This window comes from Helianthus annuus, chromosome 1 (genome assembly GCF_002127325.2).
Source record: "Helianthus annuus cultivar XRQ/B chromosome 1, HanXRQr2.0-SUNRISE, whole genome shotgun sequence".
Classification (NCBI taxonomy): domain Eukaryota; kingdom Viridiplantae; phylum Streptophyta; class Magnoliopsida; order Asterales; family Asteraceae; genus Helianthus; species Helianthus annuus.
In genome coordinates, this window is record NC_035433.2 from 120,682,288 (window position 1) to 120,698,589 (window position 16,302).

Genomic DNA, 16,302 nt, shown 5'->3' on the forward strand with positions numbered 1-16,302 from the left:
ACCATCCTTTACACCATCTTCAACACAACCTTCACCAAATACTACCATTACTATATCCACACCAGAAATCAAACCAACCAACACTACCTTACCCGAGAACACTCAACCTGAATATTCTATTAGCTATCAAACTACATCATCCACCGTTCCAGCTTATTCAACATTTTTCCCAACATCCGATCAACCTTCATCATCGCAACAAATACCACCACCTAACTTATACCAAACCAGTCCATCTATTATCCATTCTACTCCATTTAAACCGGGAGTGCAATACCAACATACTTCGGGTGTAAGGCAAGATGGGTTCGATTATGGGTATGATGACGAATTTGGGGGATATGATGAAGAAGGGTATATGTATGGAGGATACGGAGAGCAAGGAGAGTGCACTTATGTTCAAGGTCAAAATCAAGGGATGCAAGGTGTTGGTAGAATTCCTCAACAACAAATGGTTCAACAAGTTATACCTCAACAATTACCACCACAAGGTCCACCGATTCAAAGGCAAGTTCGACAACAACAACATCTTGGGCCAAGGTTTCAACCACCTCTACAACAATTCGGACCTCCAAGGCCATAAGTTCAAAGACCAATGGGTCCACCACGTCCAAGAGTGCCTTTGGGTGTACCAAGAAGACATCACCGTGAAGTTGTACGGGGAATTGAGGCTCATTTCCGACCCATTATCACTAATAACCCTTCTCCGGTAGTGATTCCTCATCACCCGGATGGAAGGACATTTGAGGTTAGGACCAATGCGCATCAAAGTTTACCTAAGTACATGGGGTTAGCAACGGAAGAACCCTACTTTCATTTGGAGGCATATGATTCTATTTGTAACACTATTGGTGGTCAAGGGTTTTCATCCGACGATGTTAAATTGGTGCTCTTTCAGTTTTCCTTAGAAGACAAGGTGAAAAAATGGTTTTACACCTTACCTTCGGCATCGATAATTACACATGGGCAGAAATGCAACAAATCTTTTTAGAGGTTTCTTTACCGCCCAAAAGATGAATAATGCAAGGAGAAGCTTTAGAAGTGTCCAACAACAGTCGGGTGAAATGTTTGACGAGGCGTTCGAGAGGTTTAATATGATGAATAAAAATTTCCCTCACCATGGCATTGAGCTATGGTAATTACTAAATGCTTTTCATGAGGGTTTATGTTTTGAGGATGCTCGTGATTTGATGTCTATCACGAATGGTACATTTGGTACTAATTATGAACAAGATGATTGGCAATTCTTGGAACAAATGGCGGTCACATCGAAAAGGAAGACTCAATCATCAAGGAGAGCACGACCGACCATTACCCAAACTCAAGTGCATGCAGTAGATGATGGTAATATTCAAACTTCGAATCAAATTTATGATGTTTGTGCGCTTTGTAATGAGTTGGGGCATGCGGCTGAAAATTGCCAAGGAGGTGGAGGGCAATATGAAGAAGTGAATGTTATTGAAGGTCAAGGTGGGGGTGGTAGAAATTACAACATGAATTCAAATACATACCACCCCGGGCTACGAAACCACCCGAATTTTAGATATGGGAACCCGTCAAATCAACTTAACCTGAACTTTCAAGGAAACCAAGGAAATTATATTCCTCTCCAACAATTTAATAATCAAGGTTTTCAAAGGCAATTCCAACAACCGGGTAGTGAACAAAGTGGGTTTTTGGGTCAAGGTTCCTCTGGTGGAAATGAGGTCATGGAGATGTTGAAAGCGATGCAAATGGAGATGCAACAAAGAAATCAGCTTGATGATGTTCGTATGCAAAAAGATGAAATCCGTGACAAAGCTATTCTATCGTTGACCACTCAAATGGGTCAACTTGCGAGTGAAGTGGCGATATTGAAGAAAGCAAAAGGCCAGCTACCTAGTGACACGGTGACAAATCCCAAGAACATAAAAAGCGTTAATATCAATGTGGTAAGCACCGTTCCTAGTACCGAATTTAATGAAAAATTTCTAACCTCTTCGTGTCAAATAAATTCAGGTATAGGGAAGGACGCCGATGGTGAGAATGATAAAGAACATGGAGCACCAATCGTGTCTATCCGTGTGGGAAAATTTAAAATCCCTCACGCATTGTTGGACTACGGGGCAAGCATGAGTGTGCTACCAGGTGATCTATATGACATGTATGATTTTGGTCCGCTTGAAGATATAGAAACCATGGTGAGCTTGGCGGATGAGAGTTGGAGGCGTCCGCGAGGAGTGGTTAGGAATGTCTTAATTCGGTTGGGAGAATTCGACTATCCGGTGGATTTTTTGGTCTTAGATTATGTTTCTACCGAATTGGCATCACAACAAAGGGTAATTTTAGGTCGACCGTTTCTTTATACAGCAAATGCTCAAATCAACTGTAGAGACGGGGTTATTACGATGACCGAAAAGACCCGTAAGTTGTACTTCGATGTTCATACTAGGGAGATTAGTTATGAATCTATTGAAGAGAAGGGTAGAGAGCCTAGTGACCATATGAGAAGTGTACATCAAAGAATAAAAACAAACAAACCATCGGGGTGTGAAAAGAAGTATGAGGGTTTGAGCAGGTATGCAGTTGACTATCCACCGAATGGACATTTGATGGATGCATTTCAACCAATGACAAGCTACAGTGAGGGAGGTGATAGGAACCGATTCTTTGAGCCACCATAAATGGGGGTGGCACGGTCTGGCTGAAGACTCGAAATTTAGCGCTGCTCGGGAGGCAACCCGGGGTTTTATATTGATCTTGCTATTTTTTTATCTTTCTGTGTTTCAAGGCTATGGCGACATTCAAGTGTGGGAAAGATGTGCGGATATTTGTGTGAAGGTGGTGATAGGAAGTCGGATTATCTACAATATCTGTTATGTAAAACTTCACCATGTCAACGTACTCTTTCCTTAGTCTTGTTATGTTCTTTAGCTTTGAAATATTGGTAGTTAGTTTGTTTGCTTTTGTTTAAAAAAATAAAAAAAAAGTTTGGTGTGTTTGGAGCGATCTTTCCCTTCAAAGCCATACATTGGGATCAATGTATCCCAAGTGTGGGGATGGGGGGGGGTGATTTTTTGAAAAATTTTATAATCAAGCAAAAAATGATCTAAATTTGAAAACTTAAAGTATTGAAACCGCATAACACACCGGCAACCCCGTATACTTTTTTTTTTTGGTGATAGTTTGAGCCACTTATTTGAATCGTTAGAAATATTTTCTTTGATGAGAGTGGCAATGGGTGGGGGTGCATTAAAACTTGTGCTTAAATGCGGTTTGAGGCCTTAGCTTGATATGCATGTGAAAAGGATAAGGGCAATTAGGTAGCCTCGTCATGATGAGTGCGAGTGTGGGATTTGGGGGGTTGGACCTCATAAAATATATATATATGAGCATGGTAGTGAGACGGGCGGGGGTTTGGACTTTAGTAGCCCATTTGAGCTTTGAGCCGATCTTTTGTTAACCCGTGCCTACTTTCTCTTAAAAAATTAACCCGTATTTGACCCGGTCTATTAGTATAATCATCTTGTTCTAGTATGCTTGTTTGTTATGTTTGTTAAACCGAAAGAAAAAAAAAAGAAAAAAAAAGATATGAAAAAAAGAAGAAAAAAAAAAGAGAAAAAGCAATGAAAAAAAGAGAAAAAGAGATTGACGTATTGTATATAGATGTTATGTTTAGATAGAAATAAAAGACCGGGTCGAATCATTAGCTACTACATATATTTCCATTTCCTACCCGTATGCCTAGCCGTGTTACAACCTTTAAGTCCCTTTGATTCGCATGCATGTTTAGCAAATTCTTTAGGCGAATGACCGATTTGAGTACAAGCATTTGTGAGGGACAGTTATTCCTGGCAGTTATCTTGGGCGGGATTAACCACCATTTGAATCGGTAAACCGACGTGTCCCTATACATAATCGATACATATACTAATAGATAAGTACAATAGTGTTATATTTACATGATATACATAATATATAAAATATAATCAAGTCTATATTCGAACACACCCCCTTAAACTGCCTTATATTTACGGGAGTGCATAAGAACGCTTCAATTGGCTTCATTTACAGCCTTCTCAGCTTGTCTAAAGTCGAATCTTCGTCGCTTTTGAGCCTTCTTCAGTCCCATCCAGTCGTTGCCAGCAAACAGAGCATAGTGCTCTCTATCTTCTTCCGGTATGCATCCAGTGCTCATCGTTCTTCTTCCCTCATCAACAGCTTTATCTCCGGTTCCTGAATATCCTTGTTCTTGCCCATGGGAGTCTTCCTTGTTCACCGTCTTGCCGTCTCTCACATCTTCTTGAATCGTCTTGAATTTATAGTAGTAAATGAGAACATCCAAGTACATTGCATACATAATTCTCATGAAATCTCCATCTTGATAGTCATGCCCCATATCTTTAGATACCATTGCCCACAGATTATTCGAAGACACATTTCTATAGCCACCTTCTCTTTTTACTATCATGTACAGTTCTAGTAAGTTCACTTTCCGATTGTCACTCATGTATGCAGGTATAGGTCTCATTGTGATTCCCAACCTTATTCTTAGAAACCAATCTATCATCTCTTCGATTTAACTTTTAATTCGTACTTGTATTTCATCACGTAGTCACTGTCTTCTAACATATCTAAGAGAGCCTTATGACGGGTAGTCCGTAGGACAAGCCTTAAGTGGTATAAATGATAATAAAATCCTACATTTAATCGGGTAGTTGTCTTGAATTAGATAACTACGGTTGTTTGTGTTTCATGTATAAATGGGAGCTTAAAATGGAAGGAACATGGAGAATAAATGAAAAATTCAATTTTTGGAAATGAAAAATTAAGAGGATAGCATGATAGAGGACAAAATTACGAGAACGTAGGCGAAAACGGTGAAGAAAACGAAGTTGAAACGAAAAAGTTATGCTGAAAACAAGTTTTCATGTTGAAGCCTGTCGTAGGCTACGGCAAGGGCCATAGCTTACGCCGCCGACTGGCACTTTTTGTCACCGTATGACAGTTTAAAGCCACCGTAAGCCATTCCAAGCCACCGTAAGCTACGGTGGCCACCGTAGCTTACGACGCTGACCTGCGTAAATGTGTAGCTTCCACCTTTTAATGCGGATTTATGGTGTCTTTTCAATTCTAATCGTTCCCATTCGGTTACACAACTTTCTAGAGGCGATTTTGAGTGTTCTTGGTGCTTAGAAACAATTTCTAAACATCTTGTTAATGTTTGGTGATTTCTATGAACATTAAGACTTGTGTGATGATGTTGATTCAAGCCATGAGTGGCTAAGTACTTTATGGTCATCTTTAGTTGAAGGTTTGTTGGAGACAATTATGCTTGGTTTCATATTTCTAGAATGGTAAACTGAATTTATGTTTGTTTATCATGGTGTGTTCTTATTTGCTTGTAAATAGTTGATTCTTATTATTATTCTATTTTGAAACCATACGTTCTTGGTGCCGTTGGTAATCGAGATATCATGGGTAGAATTAGGATTGGGTAAGGTTTAATTGGTCATCGGGTAACAACCTCACGTTCTAGGAATCTGAGTACTTAGTTCCCTTTTATCACAACAAGTAATTACACATGAACCATGTCTATGTAATTCTTTCTAGTGAATGATGGCACAAATGTTGAAGCAAACTGGAAACTAAAGATGGTCATTCGTCTCTAATTTGTTTACAACCAAAACTTACATTTTTGCAATTACATTAGTAATCTTAGTTTTTAAAACTCAATCAATCCAACTCTTGAAATTTACTTTACTTGCATTTAATTTATTTTTAGTTAACTTAGAGAAACACTTTAAATAACACACATTCCACAAACTCTCTGTGTTCGATACCCACTTGCCCCTAACTATTTAGTAGCAATTGGATTAAATTTGATTGTGACCACGACATCACGTCACCTTGCAATCTTGAAACTCATTGAATTTCATTGCTTGCAGAATCATTATATTCCAATCGGGTTCATTGGAAGATAGATTCAATTTCTCAAAATAATCATTCAAGTAATCAGATTTGAACGTTTCATGATCTGATTCTCTATTAATTATTGATTGTTTCTCTCTTGATCCGATTTCATCCTCTCTTGTTAAACCGGTTATGTTATTTTTCTTGTTCATAATGGGTACACTGAAAGTGGGAAAAATCTTGCATTTTTCACCATTAAACCGCACCGTGAATCCTTGAATCACCAGTTGATCAAGGCTAAGAACATTTATGTCTAATTCTGGAGTGTAATATACACTTTGAATTCGAAATTTCTCATTTCCAGACACTACATCCACGGCCCCTATTCCCCTTATGAAAAAGAAGTTATTTTCGCCGATATTTGTTTCAACACCGAACATGTTTTTGATCCTCTTGAATACATCTAAGTTACCAGAGTAATGATGGTTGAAACTTGTATTTACATACCAGATTTCTGACTAGAGGCCTCCTTCTGTACCGTTAACGATGAATTCCATGTTTCGAACTTCATCTTCTTCATGCTTTTGAATGCCGGTGTTAATGGCCTGTCGGATCAGAAGTGTTGCTTCATCGTCTTCTTTTGCCTTGCAGTAAGTAATTTGATGTCCGGGTTGGTTGCAGTAGTAGCACCTTCTCTAGATTGACTTTGCCATCAATCGTTCCCTTTTTTCGTCGGAACAGTGTTTGCATGGTAAAACAGTTGCAGACGAATAGTTCCTTTCTTCTTCATGATTTGTCGTGGCTCTGATACCACATGTTGGCAGCGGAAGTTTAACATGATCATGCACATCATTCACAGAACTTGATTCACTGTATTCACTTGATGAATTCATGATGAACCAATATGCAAATAACAACACACACGAACAGGAATATGATAATTGAGAGTGAAGGATATTGTATCGAATATCTTGGTGCCGGTTATTGTTCCCGGCAGTTATCTTTGGCGGGATTAACCACCATTTGAATCGGTATGTCTTAACCGACGTGTCCCTATACATAATCGATACATATACTAATACATAAGTACAATAGTGTTATATTTACATGATATACATAACTTTTGCGATATTGTGATATTCAACTTCAACAATTGTGTGAGAAACAATAGCCTAAAGTTTACAAGACCAAGATGGTATGTTATCACCAAAAAAAACACAATACCCAGGTGTGGATCGACGAGTACACAGGAAACATCCCAGTCAATGTCTATATATGCTATGAAACCAAAAATGGATTGACGCGTATATTTGAATACTGTGTTCTAGGGTTCGGCACCGATGTACTGGTTTAATTAGTGCACTCGAGAGCATTAAAATGTGGTTTTTATGGATCCTGCATATATAGACATATATGTTGCACATCATTTGAATTGTCTGGTTCAGTAAACGTTAAGTGTTATGAAGCATAAAAAAGTGTGCCGCAAGGATAATTTGATATAAATAGTTAGATGATTAAATGATAAATGAATCTGAACTATAAATTAAATATGATAACGTCATTCAAAAGTCTAAATCAATTTTAAGTCGCAATGTACGTAATCAAAATGCCAATATTAAAAGTTTAGTCAAATACTAATTTATAACAAATCATGCCCACGTCATTAAAATCGAATTGTCGTCGCCATTATTTGAAGGTCCCATATTACAATACAAATTACTTTAATTGAATGATTTCATACACTTAATTACTTCAAATAAAAAATACAGTAGAATTAATATACCCTGATTAAGTAACCAGTAATCACTTACCATGCAATTTTCCCTATGCAAATACTGCTTGAAACTTAAAACGAAAATTAAGAAATATAAATAGGACCCGTAGCAGGTGGAGGTGATGGCAGGCGGTGGCGGCTGGATGGTGGTGGTGGCCGGGTAGAAGAGGGATAGAGTTGGACTGTTATGTGTGTATGCATATATAAAGGGTGTACATATTCAGACACCTTATTCCCTAAATCCACACCCTTCTAGACGCCTCGTATAGCCCTATACGAGGCGTATAGGTTTGCTTTTCCCGACCGGCTTCTGCACCTCGTACAACGTCACATCAGTCAACTTATACGGGGAGTCTAGCCCTGTACGAGGGGTCAATACGAAGGTACTTAGACGCCTCGTATAGGTCTATACGAGGCGTCTTGGACTGACCGATTTGACTATGATGAGACTATGCCCGACATGACTTAAAGGCATACGGGGAGTAAAGACCTATACGAGACGTCTTTAGCTCACATAAAATGCAACCTACAGTGAGTTCTTGGTCCACATCCGAGCATTCAACAAACAAACACTCACATTCTGTTTCTTCTTTTATTTGTCTTTGCGTTATTATCATCCCGGAGTGTTGAAATGTCATCATATTGGGACGGCAACTATATCTTCGGGCAGTATTCTAGCGAAAAGTGGGGGCACGAAAGCGTTCCGGTAACAGTTATTAGCGTAAATGTTTTAATTACTTGTTGTTTTAGTTTATTATTTACTAATGATGATACGGTTGTCTATTTTGGAGGAGTCTGGCATTCCCGATTCTAATGAGCAAGAGGAGGTTGTGTCTAGTATACAAGGAAAACAAAACAACCCGTTTCTAGATTTGAACAAGCATCCTCCTGTTGATGAAACAACCCCTGTAGATGACTCATACCATGCTGGTGGATACGGAGGAGACCGTGGATACGGAGGAGACGGTGGATACGGAGGAGACGGTGGATACGGAGGACACGGTGGATACGGAGGACACGGTGGATACGGAGGAGACGGTGGATACGGATGAGACGGTGGATACGGAGGAGACCGTGGATACGGAGGAGACGGTGGATACGGAGGAGACAGTGGATATGGTGGATACGGTGGATACGGTGGATACGGGGGATACGGTGGATACGGAGGAGACGGTGATCATCAGCAATTCATTTCCCCGGGCACTCCTTACGTTCATCAAAACAATTCGGACGTTGGAGGATATGGTGGTTATGGTGGATATGGTAGATATGGTGGTGAAGCACCTCCCATTCTGGACAGTCTGTACTTAAAAAAGACGGTATAAATTACTATTTTATTATTAATATTTTTATTATTTTTATTATTATTATTATTATTATTATTATATTATTATTATTATTATTATTATTATTATTATTGTCGATGTTACAGGTTTTCAACTCCTTAGATGAACTAAAGAAACGGATACAAGAAATAGCAAATGCGGATGGTTTCGTTATTGTCACCCGTCGATCAAAGAAAATCGGGGGAAGAACCGGGAGGGTATGGCTTGAATGTGATCGTGGTGGTGAGCACCAGAGTACAGCAACACTTAGAAAAGCTGGAAGCAAAAAAACCGGTTGCCCGTTTTACCTGCTGGCTGCCGAAACCACCCGTATGAAACCTGGGAGATAAAAGACGGAACAATTGAACATAACCACGAACTTTGTGAGGACCTGTCGGCCCACGCGTTTGTGCGAAGGTTTACTCCAAGCGAAATGAAACTGATCAAGCAGCTGACAGCTCAAAACATGGAGCCGCGCAAAATATTTCAAACAATAAGGAAGCAGGACCCCGACAGGTTTCATGTTCAGAAAGACGTTCAAAACGTTGTAGCGAAGATTAGAGCCGAACAAAGACAAGGATTGACTCCCATGCAGTCACTAGAAAATGTGCTGATAAACAACGACTTTATTTACGAGACACGGGAAGAACCCGGAACAGAGATCGTAACAAAGATCTTCTTTCTTCATCAGGACTCGAGAGTCATGTGGCGTGCATTCCCCCACGTCATGATGATCGATGCAACGTACAAGACAAACGTATACAATATGCCCTTTATCCAGATTGTTGGTATGACGCCTACCAACAAATCGTTTATTATCGCGCATGCCGTTGTTAGTAAAGAACGGGGTGATAACTTTGTGTGGGTGCTTGAGAGGGTTAAGTCAATGTTGGATGAATGTATGGAGCCACGTGTGATTTTAACGGATAGAGACCTAGCCCTTATGGGCGCGTGTGCTAAAGTATTTCCAGACGCCTCCAGGCTTCTTTGCAGGTGGCACATACAACAGAATGTTATGAAGCACTGCAAGGGTGCCTTCACAGACGACGACTGGAAGAAATTTATGTCATTCTGGGGGACATTGATTGAGTCTCCATCCATACCCATCTACGACTACCACTTGCGCAACATGCGAAAGCGACTTGTGGAGTGCAAACGTTCTAGTAAGTTTTTCTAATAGCATACGACTCACCTATGCAAATTTTATTAAATTATTTTTACTTTTTAGGAGTCTTCAAATACGTGTACGATAACTGGCTAAAAGACTATAAGGAGATGTTTGTCTTTGCGTGGACTGATAAGAGGCGCAACTTTGGTAATCGTACTACAAACAGAGTTGAGAGCCAACATGCCAACTTAAAGAGATACGTCGAAGATAGGAGCTCGCTGGACCGTATAGTTGGTTGTGTCCGGGATATAGTTGAGACACAGTTCGGTGAAATAAGGAAGACTTTTCGAGAAAGCATCGAAAAAACAATGAAACACCACAAACACCCGATGTTTCAACACCTACTTGGAAAAGTATCCCACAAAGCCCTTGACTTATTGCATGGAGAGGCAATTAGGAAGCTAGATGTCTTGGAGCGCTTTAATTCATCATGTGGTTGCCAAATGTGGCACAGCTGTGGGTTGCCCTGTGCTTGTAGGATAGAAAAGTACATGCGTGAAGGTAATAATTGTTGAACGTACAACACTTGTGTGATATATTTCCTTTTTTCATTTTACTTAAACAATATTGTTTTTAACCGTGCAGAACGTCCGATTCAACTCGAAGACATAGACGTCTTCTGGCGGAAACTTAACTTCCAAAGTTGTAAATTGATAGACGACTCCCTTGACGTGGTCGAAGAGCTAGATGTTGTTAGACAACAATTACAGTCGCACCCCCCAGCTCAGCAAAAAAGCCTGCTTTCAAAGATTAAAGCGGTGTTGACTCCAACGAAATCTACCAAGAAACCACCGGTTGTCCAACAAAATACTCGTGGCCGACCAACAACAAAGCAGGTACAGGGAGCTGCTGGTCGAGTTCCTTTCGTCATTCACATTTCACCCTCCTGGGGAGCCAGTGCCGCTTCCGTACCCAGGTGCTCCCCATCCGCCTGAGGTTTCTTTCAGGCTTGCTGGCGTTATGCGTTCGATGACGCTAGCACAGTTTGCGGTGCATTGTGGTTTATACATGCAGGAGGAGATCGAGACTGAGATTTACACAGCGGGGCTAGTGGTGGTTGAAAAACCCACTCTTGTAGGGTTTTGGCAGGTGATTGCGGGGGCGGATCATTGGGAGCACGAAAAGTCGAAGGGGAGGGTGTCGTTTGTTAGGGACCCACTATACAGGTATGTACGTTTATTATTGCAATTATTGTGATTATATGCACTGTTTATTAATCTCTGTTTTTGTATTTCGCTAACACTATCTGCAGGTATCTGCACCATTTGCTCGCCACTTCTATTTCAGCTCGCGGCTACAGCCGTGAGTGGTGTACGACCACAGATCTTTTTTTCCTTTACTGTTTGTTGTATAGGAGGCCGTGCGCGCTAGCACACGGTCTAGCCCAGTACTTCGCCTCCGGCCATCACCGGCAGGAGCGCGGATTTTTGTATGGCGGGGCGTACGTGACCGTCATTGCCCGTTCATTGGGCCTCGTACCACACCAGGACCCACATCTACGGACGCCGGCCATCATGCCGACGCGGATGGGTATGCAGTCGCTATGGGGGATGAGGGTTATCAAGAGGTTCCCCGTTGGCCCGCGGTTTAAAAACCGCGACGGGGGCGTATGGAGAGAGGAGGCCCTACCAGAGCATTTCGAGCCCGTTCATCCTCCTGCAGATCCTGCTGATGTAGTGCCCGTGGAGGACCCTCCGGAGGATCTAGACGGTGCAGCGGAGCCACAGCCACCGCCACCTGCCGGGGCACCTCAGTTTCCACGTCACGTTATTCGAGGTCGTGCCCCAGGAGCTGCGCTACATCCGGATGTACGAGCCAGGCTTGACAGGCTCGACGATTTGGTAGGTTGGCTGGTACGGGCGGAGCAGGATAGACGAGAGAGAGAGGGATTACCCCCGATACCGCTTCCACCGGTTCGAGCACCACATCAGCAGCACCAGCCGCAGCAGCAGCATCAGGATTCAGATTCGGATTTGGATGCATAGACCTGTTGTTGTTTTTATTGTTATTATGGATGTACAAACTTATCTTATATATTTTTGTTATGGATGTAAACAGTTATCTTATATATGTCATATTTATGTTTGTTTTCAGTTATTCGGTTACTTAATGATTGTTGTCTTAAATTTAGATAATACGGAAACAATATAACCCCCTGAATATAATACGGAAACAATATTTGAAAGAAATAAAATTTTAATCGAAAGAATAATATTTAAAAAAGTAAAATGTTAAAAACAATATAATATTTAATCAATATAATATATTTAAAGAGCCGATTTTTAAAATAGTTGATTTAATCGATATAAAACAAAAACTTTTTTAAACTTTTTATAGTGTAAAAAACAAAAAAAAACAAAACTTTTTTAAAAACCAAAAAAGAACGATTTTTAAAGGCAAATAGTTAATTTTTAAAAAACAAAAACTTTTTATAGTGTAAAAAAGAAAAAAAAACTTTTTTTAAAACCAAAAAAAAATTCAACAAAAAAACACATCTTCAAAAACTATCCAAAAAACCATACCAAAACCCACCAAAACACCCCTCATTTCAGCCAAAAAAAAAAAACCAAACATGGACGCCTCGTATAGCCCTATATACCCTGCGTATAGGGTTCCTTAAACAACGTGCCTGACACCCTCTGAGACCCCATCGAATTCAGTGCATGTACACCTCGTATAGAGCTATACGAGGCGTCTAGGTTTCAAAAAGTGTGAAAATAGGCGCAGAAGGTGTCCAAATAGATCCAGCCTATATAAATTACCAAAGTACTCTTATTTTATACTTGAAATTACCAAAATACCCTTTCAGCTAACATACAATATGGATGGAGTTAAGATCGTGGAGCAAACCGGCAACAAAACCAAAATATCGGGGAGTATAATGGCTATTTTTAAAGGATTGAGACAAAACCGTTTAAATGGCCAAATCACAGGGAGCAAAACGAAATTAATTCAATACGTTTTCTAGGAACCCTAAGTTGCAAACTTTAACTTTTGATAATTAAATTATGACATTGTTTAATCATCTAGATATAGTTAGTGGATTGATTTGAAAAATTAATTCAATATGACATTGTTTAATCATCTAGATATAGTTAGTGGATTGATTTGAAAAAATAATTCAAGCATAGGAATCTATTTGGTTGGAGAAGTAATTTTAAGAATTGGAAAATCATTTAATTGAATTGAAAGTGGGACCTTTTAAATTATATTAGAAGGGTAGTGTACTTTATTTTAGTTTGATCACTATCAAGTTTCAAAATGGTTGAATGTGATGACGCAAATGGGAAGTTCAACAAGGGTAAGGGTGATAAAAGAAAGTTTGATCGTGATAATAAGGATTTCAATATGAAACCAAAAGGGGGTTCTTGGACATGTGGAAAACCTGGGCATTTTAGGAAAAATTGTCGCGTGAAGCTTGCGGGTGGAAACGAAGCCAACATAGCGGGTTCAAGTGGGTCGAAAGATCCAAATGCTTCACAAGGTACGCTTACTAATTCCACTTTAACTTTGACAAAACCTATGAGTTTTGTAGTTGATTCAATTAGTCATTCGGGACATGTTAATTATTTACAAAACACAAAAATTGGATTTGATCCAAAGAAACAAAATTTGATTTATGATTTGAATAATAAACAAATAAAAGGTAATGTTTCTAAGTCAAACAAATTTAATACAAAGGTGCAACCCTTTGGCCGTGGTGGTACACGCATGGGGCAATTGGGCCAAATTAATAGAAGTGTACAAGTCGAAAAAAATCCTACAAGGTATGAAATAAATGAAACCTAGTATTCGGGTTTGTCATTGGACTCAAAATGTCCAATGGTTTATAACCATAATTCGGTTGAGAATTATGTATCATTTATTGCTGAATCGTTTTAAGTACAAGATGATATGCTTGCATGGTGGGTTGACTCGGGTGCTACGCGTCACGTTTGCAAGGATCTCAAATGGTTTGAGGAATTTGAACCACTTGAAGATGGATCTGTACTAAGGATGAGAAATGTTGCAACCGAGCCCATCAAAAGTTAGACTTGTATTTACTTCTGGAAAACATCTATTATTAGATAATGTGTTGTATGTACCAGGGATTCGAAAGAACCTCTTATCTGGAATTATGCTAAACAGTTGTGGTTATAAACAAGTCATTGAGTCAGATAATTTTATCTTGTCTCGACATGGAACCTTTGTTGGATTTGGATATTTATGTAATGGCATGTTTATGCTTAATATTAATGTCCCTATTGCTGTTGAATCTATTTGTATGGCATCTACATCCTCTAGTAATGTTGAGAATCACGTATATGGCATGCTAGATTTGGACATGTTACTTATTATAGGATGAAATATATGTCTAAAATCAGCCTAATACATGCCTTTGACATGCAAAACTGTACCAAATGGCATACTTGCAAATCGACTAAAATTACTAGGAAACCGATTAAAGATGTTAAAAGGGATTCTAAGGTATTAGAATTAATTCACTCTGATTTATGTGACTTTCATAGTACGCCCTCACTTGGAAATAAAAAGTATGTGATTACTTTTATTGATGATGCCTCTAGGTTTTGTTATGTCTATTTGTTGCATTCAAAAGATGAAGCTCTTGATAAATTCAAAATTTATAAACAAGAGGTAGAGCGACATCAAAGTTGTTTAATAAAGAACATTCGTACTGATAGAGGTCGAGAGTATTATGATTCATTTTACTTTCAGTCTACTAGTATAATACATCAGACCACTGCTCTTTATACACCACAGCAAAATGGTGTATCAGAGATGAAGAATAGGACTTTGAAAGAAATGATTAATTCCATGTTATCCTATTCTGGATTAAGTGAAGGATTCTTGGGTGAGGCTATGTTAACAGCCTGTTATTTGTTAAATAGAGTTCCTAATAAAAAGTCTAAAGTAACCCCACATGAACTCTGGTATAAAAAGGCACCAAACTTTAGTCATCTTAGAGTTTGGGGTTGTAAAGCTGTTGTAAGGCTTACTGAACCAAAAATGAGAAATATAGGTGAAAGAGGTATTGATTGCATCTTTATTGGGTATGGTGAGCATTCCCCTGTTCATTTGTAGGGGTGTTCATGAGCCGATCCGATCCGATTGAGGGTCTGCTCATGCTCGGATTGAATTACAATCGATCCGATCCGATCGGATCGAATTTGCAAAACCGAGCACAAAAGTGATGCTCATGCTCGGATTGAATTTGAATCGAGCGGATCGTTTTCGCTCGGTTTTTCTCAAACCCTAACTAAAACGAGCGGATCGTTTTCGCTCGATTGAATTATAAGGCTGCGTTCAACAAAAACAAATCCTAACTTAATTAAAACATGTCCAACACCTTACTAACAAAAACAACACATAACTAAAATCATGATTCTAAAAATGGTCTTAACAATATCAAGAAGCACAAAAGAAAGTGGGAAATACAAATTGTCATTTAGCTCAAAAGCCATAAACTTCTTCTTTAAGCTTGATCATCTCTATCCAAAAAACTCAACTTCAAATCAACATATAACCTATAAACACAAACATTAAACAAAACCATTAAGTTCTACACATTACATATCAACTTTTATGGTTTGTTAATTACAATCTATAATATATATATATATATATATATATATATATATATATATATATATATATATATATATATATATATATATAAAGTATAATGTACAAAACCCCTAATCATACTTCACGTACGCGACCATCCTGACCGTCAGATTTGTGTGATTAAAACGTGATTACGCAGCGATTAGGATTTTTAATTAAGGGCAAATTAGACATTATTCATTCTTGAACCAGGGTAGTTCAGACATTTTCTAACATCAAGGAAATTATGCGAGTTCGTTATCTCCTGAATCCCGGTAATTACGATCATATCAGTTTCAAATCATTTCCGTTTTTCAAAATATCAAATTAGCGGTTATTTGTGGCGATTAGGGTTTCCATCTCTTATTGTTTGTAAAGGATCCACAGAGTAGTAATGCTCGAAACGTAGGTGATATTGAATTTGAAGATGTTGAGGTCAATGCCGGTGATGATGCTGCAGAGCAATATAGGAATCCGACATCAGACAACGACGTTATGTTGGATGATCAGACCAGTAAGTTGTCAATTAAATGGTTTCA

The 16,302-nt window shown here is 39.1% G+C and overlaps 1 protein-coding gene across 1 annotated transcript; it reads left to right on the forward strand.

Moving 5' to 3' along the window:
- Nucleotides 1-9,755: 9,755 nt before the first annotated feature.
- LOC110874954 lies at nucleotides 9,756-13,254 on the forward strand. Its single transcript, XM_022123268.2, has 6 exons — nucleotides 9,756-10,154; nucleotides 10,220-10,660; nucleotides 10,745-10,919; nucleotides 10,996-11,325; nucleotides 11,412-12,000; nucleotides 13,249-13,254. Exons 1-6 carry the CDS (start codon nucleotides 9,758-9,760, stop codon nucleotides 13,252-13,254), a joined length of 1,938 nt encoding a protein of 645 aa, XP_021978960.2. The 5' UTR covers nucleotides 9,756-9,757.
- The last annotated feature ends 3,048 nt before the right edge of the window (nucleotides 13,255-16,302 follow it).

Coding starts and splice junctions, on each gene's coding strand:
- LOC110874954 (XM_022123268.2), top strand. CDS start 9,758: ATGCCCTTTATCCAGATTGTTGGTATGACGCCTACCAACAAATCGTTT. Junction 10,155..10,219: donor TGTGGAGTGCAAACGTTCTA/GTAAGTTTTTCT, acceptor TTTACTTTTTAG/GAGTCTTCAAATACGTGTAC. Junction 11,326..11,411: donor GTTAGGGACCCACTATACAG/GTATGTACGTTT, acceptor CACTATCTGCAG/GTATCTGCACCATTTGCTCG.